Source organism: Amblyomma mixtum, chromosome 8, assembly GCF_055824585.1.
Source record: "Amblyomma mixtum isolate Tamu chromosome 8, ASM5582458v1, whole genome shotgun sequence".
NCBI classification, from domain to species: Eukaryota; Metazoa; Arthropoda; class Arachnida; order Ixodida; family Ixodidae; genus Amblyomma; species Amblyomma mixtum.
In genome coordinates, this window is record NC_143019.1 from 36,122,182 (window position 1) to 36,137,280 (window position 15,099).

Below are 15,099 nucleotides of genomic sequence, written 5' to 3' on the forward strand. Positions count from 1 at the left end.
ATATTTTGTTGCGAAAGCAACGCTACGGGAGTCGCCGAGCCATTTCGCGGAGCTGAGCAAAGGCCATACCGCGCATGCACGAGGAGCAGTGACGTCACACGTCGCACAGCTGGCGCGCCGCCGCCGTCGCAGCTCGGGTGACTCAGAGGTGCCGCCGCCGCGCTCGCCAGTTGCGCATGCGCAGTAGCGACGCATAGCTAGCGTGCCGGGGCTGCCGCCGCTGCCGCGCGCTCTCCATCGCCTCTCTCTCTCTCCTCGTTGCTTTCGCAATCCTCCAGGTTTAACCAGAGCTAAACCACTGCCAATTTTTTTCGTTGGGACCGCGTTAAGTAATGTGTTTGAACTAAAACATTAGTGGAGACAGCTCCGCCTTAAGGATATGGCGTGATGGCGTTAAGGGGTTAAGGCCCATAAAATCGGAATTGATCATTCTCTACGTAACATTTTTAGATAGCTGGTAGTCTTCATACCACTCATGGCGCAGCGGTGCAGCGGTTAAGTGATGCGCCACTAACCTGTGAGGGTAGGTGCTGCCACCTGTGGAGGATTGTGTTACCTAGGTTGCTCTTCCCACGGCCGGTCTTGACGTGCGCGCTCTCAGCGAGAGAGCGCGCGCGTCAAGACCGGCCGTGCTCTTCCCCAGCAACCTCTCCTGAGCAACCATCAGCTTCCTCCGGCCAACGTGGGCACTTGCCTCACAATCCGATTGGCAGGACCCTAGTGCTGGTGGAAATGCAAAGTAATTTTGCGCTCTTCGCCTTGCCTTTTGGTGCAGTGCTTGAGTTCCTAAAGGAACTGCGGATAAAGAGGTTCCCGGCCACGATGACAACGGTGGAGAAACTTGGAACCTTGACAGAAGGCACGATTGCAAAAGGTGCGCTCCACTTTCTTTACTAAGCGTTTCCGATGATTTCAGAGTACAAGGAGAGAGAGAGTTGAAAGAATATTACATTGGTTCAAGTCAAAATGCTCCGCAGCGATAGCGCTTGCTGCCGCCCACGCCAATTCGAGAATCATCATTACGGACTCCCGAAAAGCATGTGATCATTACTTGGCAGGGGAGATCTCCCCCTTAGCTGCTTGCATTCTAAGACGGACTGCCACTGATCCAACACCCAAAAGAATCATTTGGGCTCCTGGCCACCAGGGCTTACGAGGTAATGAGGCCGCTGACGCGGCTGCCCGAGCGCTTACTCACCGGGCTCCTCATCCCAGCTCTTCTGGCTCGGAGACTAACCAGCCGCTGCTGCGATTCAAGGAAATTATAACGCATTATAGCGACATCCACCGCCTTTTCCCGGCCCCTGCAAAGGGGCTGAGTAAGACGGAGGAGCGAACTTTAAGGCGCCTGCAGACAGGTACTCTACTCTGTCCTGCAATCTTAAAGCATTACGATCCTAACACGGATGGGCGATGCCCACACTGTGGGGAGACCTGTGATATCTTCCACATGGTGTGGGCATGTACTCAAAATCCCCACCTCCCCCCTTCCCCTACCCCTTCCAGAGAGGCATGGGAGACTGCCCTTCTCAACTGCTCCTCGCTTGAGTCCCAAAGGGCTCTGGTGAAACGGGCTAGAGACGGGGCATTGTCATGCGGTGTCCCGGACTAGGGACGCCGACCATGTAGCGTGGCCACTCTGTGGCTCCCAAACTCTATTTCAGAAATTAAAAGTTTTCACCACCACCACCGCTCGGCTTCGTTCGAGGACCTCGTGCACAGCGGTCCGGAAGGGACAGGATGCAAGCGGCATTCCATTCCCTTGCTTCTCTGAGATGCATTGAAACGCGTGGCAGCAAAGCATAAAAAAATGCTCTAAAGAAAAATTAAAACCGCCATTTTTCATGGTTCTAAAAATGGGCGGTCCCTGAGGCACGCAATGGATTGACACTGTGCGCATGCTTGCACGCCCGTGCACGTATGCGTGTGTGTACCGATGACAGAGGGTTGCCTGTAGACATGTCTCGATTGTGAGTTTCTGGACGCGTATATATGTGTCAATGCTAGTGTTAGAGATTTGTACTGGGTTGTTTCTGGTCGCCTGCTCCGATTTTTTTCTCTCCGAACTCAGGAGCATTGTAGCACTTCTCTTCCACTGCATTAAACCGTCAACCGTCAGAAAAACATTTTTTTTTTTGCAGCATGTGTCGCAATAATCGCCAATACACCTCCCGATTCATAGTGCATTCCTGTGAACTACTTTATAGTACATACTTAATAATCAGAATGACGCACGATTAAAAACATAAGGCATTACTGATGTTTCGACTATTCGATTACTCACCAGTCGAAACGTCTGTAAATTCACCCTTGGATGTTTTAAGGCATAGCGACACAGTGCCTATATATGCAATAAGAAGAAAACCATCAGTCACCGAAATTAACAAGCACAGAGAATGTTTACCTTTTTTACCATTTGTGGACTTAACTGATGGGATATTATTAGTGTATTATCGCTAAAACATGATTGAAACAGAAGAAAAGACAACCACATGCAGCCGGTTGGATCCGAACCCACGTCCTATGCACTATAAACGAGAAGCTAATGCTTATGCTCACATTTTGGTATAAACTTATATTAATGATACGCTAGATAGATGGCGCTTCAGCATGATGTTCAAACGCGACGTTGCCCTATATATACGGGTATATTTGTGCCTATATTTATTTGAATTTTATGTCCTGATCGAGGACTCTGTTGTGCACCAGCCTACCATACTATTGTGTTTTCATGCCTATAAGTCATGTAACAGGGTGCTGAGGCCTCGTCAGGGGACACTGAGCCTTTAGCCTCGGCGCCCTCTTAGGCAAATGTCTAAGCAACAAATAAAGAAAAAAAATAAAGCCAACACGGGCGCTGGGCCTTCCGTATTGTCTTTTTTTGCTTGCCCTTTGGGTATCGTCGCAATAAAACATAGTTCTGAACGAATATCAACCACCCAATCCGTTTCATACATCAGGTGCAACGCTGCCAAAGCTAGCGCTCCTGTTTGCGCAATCTGCATCCGTGAAACAAAATAGTACGTTACTTGTGGTGAGTGTAAAATAACAAATGCTTTGCCGGCAGGCTTCATGAATAATAATTTTATCATCAGCGTGACAAAAAACGCTGCTATTGCGAGCGAATCGATCGAGATCTTGATTTTGTATTTTGCGTTGGTCGTATTTTTCCATTTCACGTTTTCGCTCTCTCCGCAACCCTGGCCGTGTTAACACTTTCCGTCCGCTCCCTTTTACTTTTGAGAAAATGGCGTCCTGCGACCCTATACGCTACAAATGTGTTTCAAAAGATTACCTGGAAGAAACCTGGCTGATCAAACTACTAAAGTCCTTCCTCGAATGAAATAACGCAAGCATGTTTGGTACACAGTTCTCGCTGCTATTGAGTTCCGACTCGAAGCTCACTTGACAAGCAGCTATTGCGCAACAAAACAACGCCCTATAATCGGGCGTCTTCTCCAGCGCACTGGGTCTGGATGATCCTGCACTACACGAGCAAGACATACAGGGCCGAGGACGCGGTGATGCTGTGGGACAACGCGCCGGCCGTCGTTGGGCTGCTGATGGACAGCTCCCGCATGGCACGCCACGACGCACGCATCCTGTTGGGCTGGACCCTGCTTCGGCAGCTTCTCCCGTTCGCCCACGGAACGAGGCTGGCGGAGGCCGCGAGGAAATGGGGACGCGGCGAACGCTCCAAGGCCGACTTCTGCTACGAACTCGTCTCCAACGTGATGGCGATGGCCATCACGCACGAGTACATTAAGACCTGTGAGTATTTTCGGTAGCGTTGAACATGCCGTTCGGTGGAAAGCTTGACGTTGGCGTGACGGGAAAATCCTGGTTGGTTGAGAGGGCAGTGACACAGAAAAGCAGCTTCGCTCAGCACAGAAATGGTGGTCAAGTGGAATCGAATCACTGTCCTTTTGGTCAGGAGTCGGGCACGCCACATCTGCACCGCTGAAGAACGTTCATTCAGTGGAATAACTATAGGCCTTGTACTAGCATGTTATACCGCACAGTAGGCGAATTACATTACACGAACACTTAGTTAACTAGGACACTTATTAGCGTCGCCTATTAATATGGACGATGATGCCTTGTGAAGGAGAATGTGATGGCAATAAACGTTCATGAAGAACGTTCATTCAATGGAATAACTATAGGCCTTGTACTAGCATGTTACAGTGCACAGTAGGTGAATTACATTACAGGAACACTTAGTTAATTAGGACACTTAATACCGTCACCTTTTTAATATGCCAACAAACGTTCATGAAGAACGTTCATTCAGTGGAATAACTATAGGCCTTGTACTAGCATATTACAGCACACAGTAGGCGAATTACATTACAGGAACACTTAGTTAATTAGAACACTTATTAGCGTCACCTATTAATATGGACGATGATGTCTTGTGAAGGAGAATGTGATGCCAACAAACGTTCATGAAGAACGTTCATTGAGTGGAATAACATAGGCCTTGTACTAACCTGTTACAGCGCACAGTAGGCGAATTACATTACAGGAACACTTACTTAATTGGGACACTTATTAGCGTCACCTATTAATATGGACGATGATGTCTTGTGAAGGAGAATGTGATGCCAACAAACGTTCATGAAGAACGTTCATCGAGTGGAATAACATAGGCCTTGTACTAGCCTGTTACAGCGCACAGTAGGCGAATTGCATTACAAGAACACTTAGTTAATTGGGACACTTATTAGCGTCACCTATTAATATGGACGATGATGTCTTGTGAAGGAGAATGTGATGCCAACAAACGTGTTGAGTTTGAAAGGAAAGGACACGAGATCCACAAGCGACCGTAGAAACTCCTAACTCTGTCGCGTCATGCTCTTAAGGTGAGCTGAAGGGCCCCCCAAGTGTTTTCAAAGGAGTATCAATACTGCAGCAGCGAAACAGAAGTTTATTGGTGAAAAAATCGGATTGCAAAATTTTTCGGCACTCAGTTCAAACTCGTGACAAATATCGCCAAGGGCTCCGTGATCTTAGTCTTAAAATCAGTAGTGGTAAAGCCTGCCCTCAGGGATCGGCGGCGAAAAAATCCTTGAAGCCTGACAAAACGACACCTATATGTCATTTTTTAGCTTGCCTAGAAGTGCTCTGTTTGCAGCGAAAGTAACATCTTATTTATTAAAACGCTCTTATCTTTCTATACAGGAGTTATTCCTTTGGTTAATTTAGCTAAACATATTTCAAACTTGCCAATAACCCTGGCAGCAATGATATTTATTACAGGGTGTGAGAAGGACACAATTGGAGGGTGCCTTGGAGAAGTGCCTTAGCTGTGCTATGTAGCTGCAGCTCGGTTCCTTTTTGCAGTAAACTGGACAGCGCCTTAGCATCACTCGACTGTACAGGCGATCGTTGATCGGGCCCTTGCGAAACTGCAGGAAAATTTTCTGCCGGACAAACATGACATAGAGAAAAATGGTTCATCCCTGCAACACGAACACGTTATAGTACACAGCTTTTATGCTGTACTTTGCCTTGTTTGTTAAATAGATTGACAAAATGTTTTGACCGGGCTCATCAGTCTAACAAAACTACTAAGCGTTTTTATCGTGAGGACTCCAAGATTCTCTTTTAGGAGCATGTGATACAAAGCATGTTACGTGCAAAGGAGTTTCCTTTTTTTTGATCCAATTGTTTAATGCGTAGTGATGTGGTGACTTTTTGTAAAAGGCTGCTGTGATCTGGGATTTCGCTGCCATATTTGTACTAGACGCTAAGGACCTCGTCAAGCTGTTCAATACAGCTATTAGACATGGTTTCCTTCTTTGAAAAAAAAAAACAAGCAAACTGAACTGCAGACAGGAGCAGCACCTGTGGGCTTACGATAATTTTGTTTCCCGGCTGTTTGCATGCAATCTGGTCGATTGTAACCACTGAATGATGTCAATAGGTCCACCGGAAAATACTAGTAAAAAAGCGGAAGTAACGGCGACGGTATTCCATTGCGAGTATATTGGGCCGGCTAAATAATCTGAGAATAGGGCTTGTTCTTCAAGAAACCTCTATTTTCGTTTTGCCTTTACTATAACCTATCCTCACCTAACCTTGGAGCTTGCCGAAATCAGGCAGTCCTCCAGGGGTGTTTCTTGCTTGCAAAATTTTGTAGTGCACTATTTCGGGGTAGCTTTAGCAATGTGCGAAACATAAGATTAAACTGCTCCTCGCAGCCTGCTTTATTATAAATATCAATCTGCCCTGACCATGCTTAGAGCCAGTTTTCTGCGCATGCCTGAAACAGTCCCGCGAATTTTTTTTCATGATGCCGGATGTGTTACGCTTGCAAGACCGTCTTTTTCAAATGGACGTGACGTTCTTTAGACATACACGTGGGTGTGGTGACCGCCGCCCGACATGTGGTGACGGACTTGATGGACACCTTGGTGGACAAGATCGATAAGGCTGCGTGGATCCAGGAACCCGTACGGACAATGGCTTTGGAGAAGGCGAAGAGCATGCGGTTGCAGTTGTCCTACCCGGATGAGTTCAGCAACGCAACCCTGGTGGAAAGGTTCTACGGTGAGCTCTGAAGGATCGAATAAAAAAGATATTTGGGCGAGTTAGTGCGTAGGAAACTAGTGCGCAGTACTGTAGGGACGGGGCCATGTAAGAACACACACACAAGCCAAGCACTTCATTGTAACCGTTTTTACTTCATTTGGTCCCTGCTGTGTTTAGTACTTGTTTCGAAGGGTCACCCGCTCTCTTTCCTGCTAATCTACTAGCATTTTTTCACTTCTGAATTACTTCATTGTGATCAATTGATCTCCATAGTCGCCCGCGGTTAGTTGAGTGGCTGGGTCAATGTATTTATCCAGGCATCGGCTATGGACTGCCACTGCTCTGAGGATTAGCTTTAAAGGCGCTCTTCCTACTGCTTTTTGTTGTTTCCGCACCGGGAAACATGTATTTGTTCTTAGAATTGTGTATTTGGCAGGATCAGACCAACATGGGATCAGCGTTTTTTACGACTGTGATGAAAACGGGATTTGATGATAAGGCAACATGGAGCCACTTCATTGGTATAGAAATAGGTTAAGCTGTTATCGTTTCCTATCACTATTTCACTTAGGTTATCTTTAGTAGGAGCAAAACCGGTAATACTTCGCGCCTTACTGAAGTATTGCACTTGCGACCTCCCCCCTCCTATTCCTCGTCAACCCAACTTGAAAATCCTTGCACCATCCCTGCTGCTTGCTTTTAACATGAAATGAAACTGAATATTTTATCTTAAGGCACATAACGTACAATACTCGTCATCTCTTTTCTCGCATGGGCGCAGCTCATTTCCCACAAGTCGGCCCGGAATTCTTCACCCCGTACATGGCGGCCCGGCGCCTGGTGACAATTCGCACCTTCAGAGGACACGTCAACGCGAGGTACCGGCCGTCGTACGTCAATGCCTACTACAATTTCGACGAGAACACCGTCAAAATCTACGCGGGAATTTTGCAGCTGCCCATCTTTATCTTTGAGGCACCGCCCGCACTCAACTACGGAAGTCTGGGACAGGTAATCTTGATGATGATGATGATGATAGCTCTTTATGGCGCAAGGGCATGTGCGGACAAAGCGCGCCATGGCACAAGATACTTTCTTCTACTCAAGGTGGTGTCAATGACCGATTTCCCCAGTCATATCACCCTAAATAATCCGAGCACCAGACCAGGCGAAAGCTTGTGCCCACTGTATCACCGGTGGGTACCCGGCGGCACTGGGGATCAACCCCGCACCTCCCGCTTGCAAGGCGGATGCTCTGGCCACTAAGCCACCGCTGCGGTGGACGGGTAATCTTGGCTATGGTGTGCGCGGTTTGAGTCGTGGGATGACCTGCAGTCGCCTCCTCGGAAGCGCATGCAGTACTTCTAGGGAAAAAGGGAGGGGGGGGGGGGGGGGGGGGAGCTTCGTGAGTTCTACCTAAACGAAAAGTGTGCGACGAAGTTATCTAACGAAGTTTTCAAATTTTCTGCGGCCCGTTTTAATAATAGTCACTGACTGTATCGAAATTCAGCAATGTGGGATAGGCTGCATTTTTACAGCGCAGCTATAATTAGCCCGTTTTCGAGTTGCGCGTCGGAAGTGATGCCGTTGTAACCTTGAGAGAGTGAGGGGAAGCAATGCCCCCTCCCCCCGCCACCTACGGCCCCCCCTCCCCCCTGCAGCCTACGCCGGATCCGCTTGGCTTGCTCTTTCCGGCTTCATTTGTCCCAGCATCTAACAACCCAAAGACCCGTAGGACGTTATGTAGACAAGGGACATGTTTAAACAAATACTGTTAGTGTTAGCTAGTTTGGTTGGTTGGTTGGTTGGTTGGTTTGTGGTAGTTTAGCGCCCCAAAGCGATTCAGGCTATCAGGAACGCCGTAGTGGAGGGTTCCAGTAACATGCAATGACATCGCACAGTGCACGGTCAACTAGGGTATGTACGTATTTGTCTGAGTCTGCCGGAAAGGTAACTGTCCACTCCCGAGCGCACCGCATTACCGAGAATCGTAATCATCCTGTTAGGTTTTAAAGAGACACTGGCGAAAAGTCCTTCATATTTTACCCTTTAACGTGCAGTCAGGCTTACTGAGATCTATGGGAGCATTTTGTAATAGTTACGAGTACATACTCCACTATTTCGGGAACGTTAACTCCGCCCTGTGATATTTGATTGCAGATCACCGGGCACGAAATAATGCACGGTTTTGACGTTCGGGGCATCGGGTACGACGACAGGCTGCGTCCGGTTAACTTCCAAGACACTTCAACGATGAAGCGTTACCGAGAGAAGCTGCTCTGCCTTCGTGCCGCTTTCGAACGGGTAAGAAATCGCCGCGTGCGCTTGAGAGTGCTTGATCGCAAGTTTGCGCGTAGGCAAAGATCTCAAGCAAGTTTTGGAAACAAAAAAAATCACACACCTGAAAGTTCACTGCAGTGTAGGAGAAACAGAAGTTTTCTTCTACGCGCACTCAACTTTGGCAAATTGTACTAAGACCAGACAAGTCTGGACAAAAGCATTTCTGAGCGGAAAACGGCTGGTGAACGGAATTTTAAGGCGAGAGCCTTTAATGCCTCATCATTGCCGACAGAAGGTCCCCAGAAGAAGGTTGTCAGCAGAGGCGTTACGCTTTTCCTAATCAGAACAGAAGAAAAGTCTTTGTGCACGATAGGATTCGAACCACCATCCTTCCGTTCAGCAGCCGAGCCTGCAAATCATCATTACGGACTCCCGAAAAGCATGTGATCATTACTTGGCAGGGGAGATCTCCCCCTTAGCTGCTTGCATTCTAAGACGGACTGCCACTGATCCAACACCCAAAAGAATCATTTGGGCTCCTGGCCACCAGGGCTTACGAGGTAATGAGGCCGCTGACGCGGCTGCCCGAGCGCTTACTCACCGGGCTCCTCATCCCAGCTCTTCTGGCTCGGAGACTAACCAGCCGCTGCTGCGATTCAAGGAAATTATAACGCATTATAGCGACATCCACCGCCTTTTCCCGGCCCCTGCAAAGGGGCTGAGTAAGACGGAGGAGCGAACTTTAAGGCGCCTGCAGACAGGTACTCTACTCTGTCCTGCAATCTTAAAGCATTACGATCCTAACACGGATGGGCGATGCCCACACTGTGGGGAGACCTGTGATATCTTCCACATGGTGTGGGCATGTACTCAAAATCCCCACCTCCCCCCTTCCCCTACCCCTTCCAGAGAGGCATGGGAGACTGCCCTTCTCAACTGCTCCTCGCTTGAGTCCCAAAGGGCTCTGGTGAAACGGGCTAGAGACGGGGCATTGTCATGCGGTGTCCCGGACTAGGGACGCCGACCATGTAGCGTGGCCACTCTGTGGCTCCCAAACTCTATTTCAGAAATTAAAAGTTTTCACCACCACCAACCTGCAGGCTGCCTGACAATGCCTGCCATACGCATGTGCAGTTCTCCTTGTCTAGGTCGCTGGAGAGTGTTTGCAGAAAGGCGTCGAATCAGACGGATGCCTCCAAAACGCCCTCCAATGTCTCCAGCATTTAAGATTCCCAAACAATTGTGCACTTAATTAACATCTTAACCACACATCACTCACACAAGCAGCAACACCGCGCTAAAGGCGTTCGCCTCACCGCACTTTAGGTCAACAAATCGCTACCCTGAATTTTTTTAATATAAAGCAGGATTTCCCTGTAACAGTCAATATCTCCGCAGATCACCCGACGGCAGCCTTGAATTTTTGTTTCTATTTACGTTTTTGCTTGCCTCAAAAGCGTTCCCCATCGGTTTTGTATGGCAGTCTGAACTGTTCCATGCGATCGATGGATACGCTTCAAGCGATCGATTTTTCCACGTATCAAAAGAATGAACCATCACCTTCCATGTTTAAATAACGTTATCTTTGAAATTTACAACCCTCAAAAATTTTGTGCGAAAATGCTGGGGCATGAAACCTATTGTGGCTGACTTTTTCAGGTGCAGTCGGTAGATAACATTCCTTATCCAGTGCGGTTATCTCGAACAAGAAGCCACCAGTCTGGTGACGATGGGACCGCTGGTTTCCTCCAGAAATGAGGGCGAATTTCTCTCATTTACATAAATGATGACGCTTTATAGCAGTGTTCTGCAGCCATACGCCTCCGGCCATGTAGACGGCGAGATAATTTACTGTCAAGTTTCTCACAAGCTTGGGGAGGTAATGAACAAGCTGTGCGATCTTCGTGCAGTAAGCACGTACTGTACTCAACTTGAATGCGAACAAGAAAGCGGATATGCCAACAAAGGTGCACGAACATTTAAGCTTTACGAGAGTGAATACAAGCAAAGCGCATTACAGCTTCTCACGGAAACTTTTCGCGCCTTCCAAATGAAGTTAACTTGCGCTATAATAATAATAATAATAATAATAATAATAATAATAATAATAATAATAATAATAATAATAATAATAATAATAATAATAATAATAATAATAATAATAATAATAGTAATAATTTATTTTGTCACCTTCAATAGCACTACAGGCGAGACAGGCCGGTCTAAGCCTTTAGATGGCTTGTAGGACCGTGCCTAAAAAAATGCATAGTGACTGAAAAGCGTGAAAATGCGTACATAGACAAAGAAAAAACCAAAACAATAAATATGAAAAAGAGCATACTAAAAATTAGTGAGTCCATACAAAACAAAACTGAAAGCAGCATAAAGGCGCAAAATCAGACAAAACGAAACAGATTGCACTAAACCAGAAACTCTACCATTCATTCTGCAATAATTCTCGAAGTTTGCCTCTGGAACTAGCCGTGAAGGTTTCATCCGGCAATTTGTTAAAAGTAGCCGGCACATAAGCGCAACGCCTGGCCGCACCATACCTCGTGTTTGAACGAGGAATTATGTACCGGTTATGTTTCCTGAGATGTCTCGTCGGGGTATATTTCCGTTTAAATTCACTGGACCAGTAATGCTTAAGCACAACTGTATCAACGAACAAGGATTTGAAGTTAGGGAGCCCTATTTCACGGAAGATATTTTCAGCTGACAAAGTAGGAGTGTTATAAGCTACGTTTTTCAGAGTATTTTTTAAAATGCAGTCTATCCTGCAAATCTAGCGGTCCGAGCAAAAGCCAAAGATAGTAATACCATATCTTAATACACTGTACGCCAAAGCATTAAGAATTGTTTTAACAATAATTAACATTGTTTTAACAACATTAACAACAACAACAACAACAATAATAATAATAATAATAATAATAATAATAATAATAATAATAATAATAATAATAATAATAATAATAATAATAATAATAATAATAAATTTATTTCCATCACCATACAGTGTTCGAGGGGATGGCAATAAAAGCGGTTATCGCTTGACAAGGTTCCCACCCCCCTGTACAGCAAGTAGGCAGTGGCATGCGACTGCACTTCTGAGAAAATAAAAGAGAGAGAGAGAGAAAAAAAAGACAGTATTGTATGTAAAAAAAAAGACAGTATAGTATTGAGCTTCCCCCGGCTCAGATCTTTTTGTTTTGCTGTTCGTATTTCGATTGTCTTGTTCGCACCTCAGAAGATCTCATGTTTACTAGAGAGATAATGGGCACTTATTTGTCTGATGAGAGCAGAAGCCGATTTAGACAAAGTAACTAATTTGAGATGCTGCTCATAGCGTCTCTTATGCTACATATTTGATGAAAAAGTGTCTGCGTGCGAGCACACGGTGTACTGCCTATCTTTCAACGAAATTCCGGGCGCAGAACTGACGCGTTTGTATAAAACGTGGTGAAAAACGAATTTCAAGAATAAAACCCGTGGTGTCTGACGAGGTTGTACGTAGCTAGCATATCATTACATCTGTGGTTAGCGCTGTCCCCCTTGTGGTTCAATATCTTCAGCTGCACGAAAGACTGGTGTCCAGTATGGTCTGCGCTATCTTATCGTTGTGTTCAAGGTTTGAGCAATTTTCTGCCGCATGCGACCGTGGGGCAGGTTTAGCGCACTAATGACGGCGTATTCTATCCGCAGCATCTCTCAACTCACGTAGCGCGAAAGGCGGCTCAGAGCCCCTTCGATGCTATCAAGTGCAAGTTTGTTTGTTTGTTTATTGTGCTTAAGACAGTACAGAAGTAGTGCCAAAGGGCAGAAGCAAAAGGCGATAGCAATAAACGCCTGACTGGGCCAATGTCCCTACAAAACTTGCAGCACATACAGCACACACATAGGAATGACTGCAAATAAAGCAAACTTGCACATGAACAGAGGCAATCTGTCGATTACAGAGGAAATTAAAAAGAGCGGGGTTGAAGCCAGCACTAAGTAGTCAAATTATACAATTGTGTAAACTAAGTACAAAATAAATTGACAGAATAAGTTGAATAATAAAATACAGAACCAATCAGTGGGCAGAAACTCATGCAGTAGAAAATAATAAAATCACAGGACAACACTGGATTATGATATGCTATTCGCAAGCAGCACCACCGACCAAATACTGTAGGTATGCTTACAACTTATACAGAAAAAATTTTCCCCTTTTTTCCTGAAGGAAATGAGGGAACAACAACAATTAATGATTTCGATTAAAGGCGGGAAAAGATTCAAACAGTTAGGAATTTGCCAGTTGAGGAGTTGCATACCATAATTCGTTCTAATGAAAGGTTTAATAAAGAAGTGGTGTCTGAACGTGTAATAAGGTAAATTCTTAGTGCAAGTAGAAAAGAAAAATAGAAAAGTGTTTTTTTAACATTGTCTAATACCGCTTGCAGACGGAATCGTCGGCACGTGCACGGACACTCAACGACAGCGTGGACTCCGAAGGGTTTGCCGACTTCACGGGTCTGCTGCTGGCGCAAGCCGCGTTCAGAAGCCTCACTTCCAATGAGCGCGAGGCCAATCTGCCAGGCATCCCGCTTACTGGCAAGCAGCTTCTCTTCGTGGCGCACTGCAGCAAATGGTGTGCCAAGCCATCTGAAGATAACCGCAGACAGCCTTCGAGCCGCTACTGGGCAGCCCGTTCGCGCTGCATCGTGCCGCTGCAGAACATGCAGGAGTTCGCCGAAACATTCCACTGCAATCCTGGTGATTTCATGAACCCTGCGGACAAGTGCTCGTTCTGGTAGAGTAGTGTCACGCAAATAAACAGGTTTGTAAGCGCTACAACTGCCTTCACCAAACGCAGTTGTCGGTTTCCTCCCATGCTAAAACATGGCTGTGGCTCAGCTCGGCTGAGCTGGGTTATACGGAGCGAAAGGCAACCGAAACAGTGGCCGCCCTTTTCCGCTCGAGATAGTCTGCCACACTGCCTCCTCAACTGTGGTTGTGGCGCACGCGAGCTCTCCTTTTCAATCCTCCGACATGTTATCAGGCATGCGACACAGCTGGCGAAGCGAGCGGAGGTGAGCGCAACGACGAGGCAAGCGGTGTGACCTCATACCGAACGGCGGCAGCGGCTTCGCGGCGAGGCGCGCGGTGTGACGTCATGCTAGATGGCGCAGTGAGCGCGCGGCGTCCGCCAGCTGCGGCGGTTGCTAGGCGACGGCTCAAGGTCGGTCTCTGTGCCTCCTCGGAGCACCGCCACAGCGAAATCGCAAGCTCGTGGGCAATGTAGCTTTCGCTACAAATAATGAAGGAGAAAAACCGCATAATTCCGGTACTCGGTGATGCTAATTTTCAGTGCACTTCTTTTGAGGTGTTTCCATTTCGCGATGGATGGAGGCAAAAATGCAGTCATCGTGATCGGACTCCTCACGATTTGCCTTGCGGACGAATGGATCACGACTCAATGCACTTGGAGCTGCTCTCTATCTAGAAACAATTAATCGCCTCAGATGGGCCATATGTTGTTCAAAAGGTGGATAAAGATTGGTTTGGTTTGGTTTATGAGGTTTAACGTCCCAAAGCGACTAAGGCTATGAGAGACGCCGTAGTGGAGGGCTCCGGAAATTTCGACCACCTGGGGTTCTTTAACGTGCACTGACATCGCACAGTACACGGGCCTCGAATTTCTCCTCCAAAGAAATTCAGCCGCCGCGGCCGGGATCGAACCCGCGTCTTTGGGGCCAGCAGTCGAGCACCATAGCCACTGAGCCACCGCGGCGGCTTGGATAAAGATTACATCAAAATTGGTTTCAGGGATCTGATATATTGATATTGTGCATCGTAAGACGCCATGACATCGATTTCTAGTAGCAGCTTGGCCAGGGCCTGTATTTGTAGTCCGGTTGACGCCCTTCTCACATCTCGGCGGACACCTGAACCGCGCCGTAAGGGAAGGGATAAAGGAGGGAGTTAGAGACGAAAGACGACGGAGGCTTCGAATCCGCGAATCTCTTAAAAGATCTAAATAAAAGTTTTCTACTACTACTACTACTAGAGAAGAAAATAAGAAAGAAGGGCGGTAGTGGAGAGCTCCGGAATAATTTGACCACCGGTGGATCTTTAGTGTACATCGTACAGCACACACAGCCTTTTGTGTTTAGCCTCCATCGAAACACGGCCGCCGCGGTCAAGTTCGAACCCGGGTACTCCGGCTCAGCAGACGAGCGCCTTAACCACGAAGCCACAGGGGCGAGTAGGTGTTTTGGTACTTTTCGAGTTTTC

General features: G+C 47.0%; 1 protein-coding gene across 1 annotated transcript in view; it reads left to right on the top strand.

Moving 5' to 3' along the window:
• Positions 1 to 13,900, top strand: part of LOC149332082 (neprilysin-1-like) — a 39,408-nt gene extending 25,508 nt beyond the window's left edge. The window contains exons 7-12 of the mRNA XM_089555687.1: positions 776 to 874; positions 3,463 to 3,771; positions 6,361 to 6,558; positions 7,322 to 7,551; positions 8,701 to 8,844; positions 13,266 to 13,900. Of these exons, the coding sequence (XP_089411813.1) occupies positions 776 to 874; positions 3,463 to 3,771; positions 6,361 to 6,558; positions 7,322 to 7,551; positions 8,701 to 8,844; positions 13,266 to 13,619 (1,334 nt within the window). The 3' untranslated portion in view covers positions 13,620 to 13,900. The remainder of the gene's footprint in view (positions 1 to 775; positions 875 to 3,462; positions 3,772 to 6,360; positions 6,559 to 7,321; positions 7,552 to 8,700; positions 8,845 to 13,265) is intronic.
• Positions 13,901 to 15,099: the final 1,199 nt, after the last annotated feature.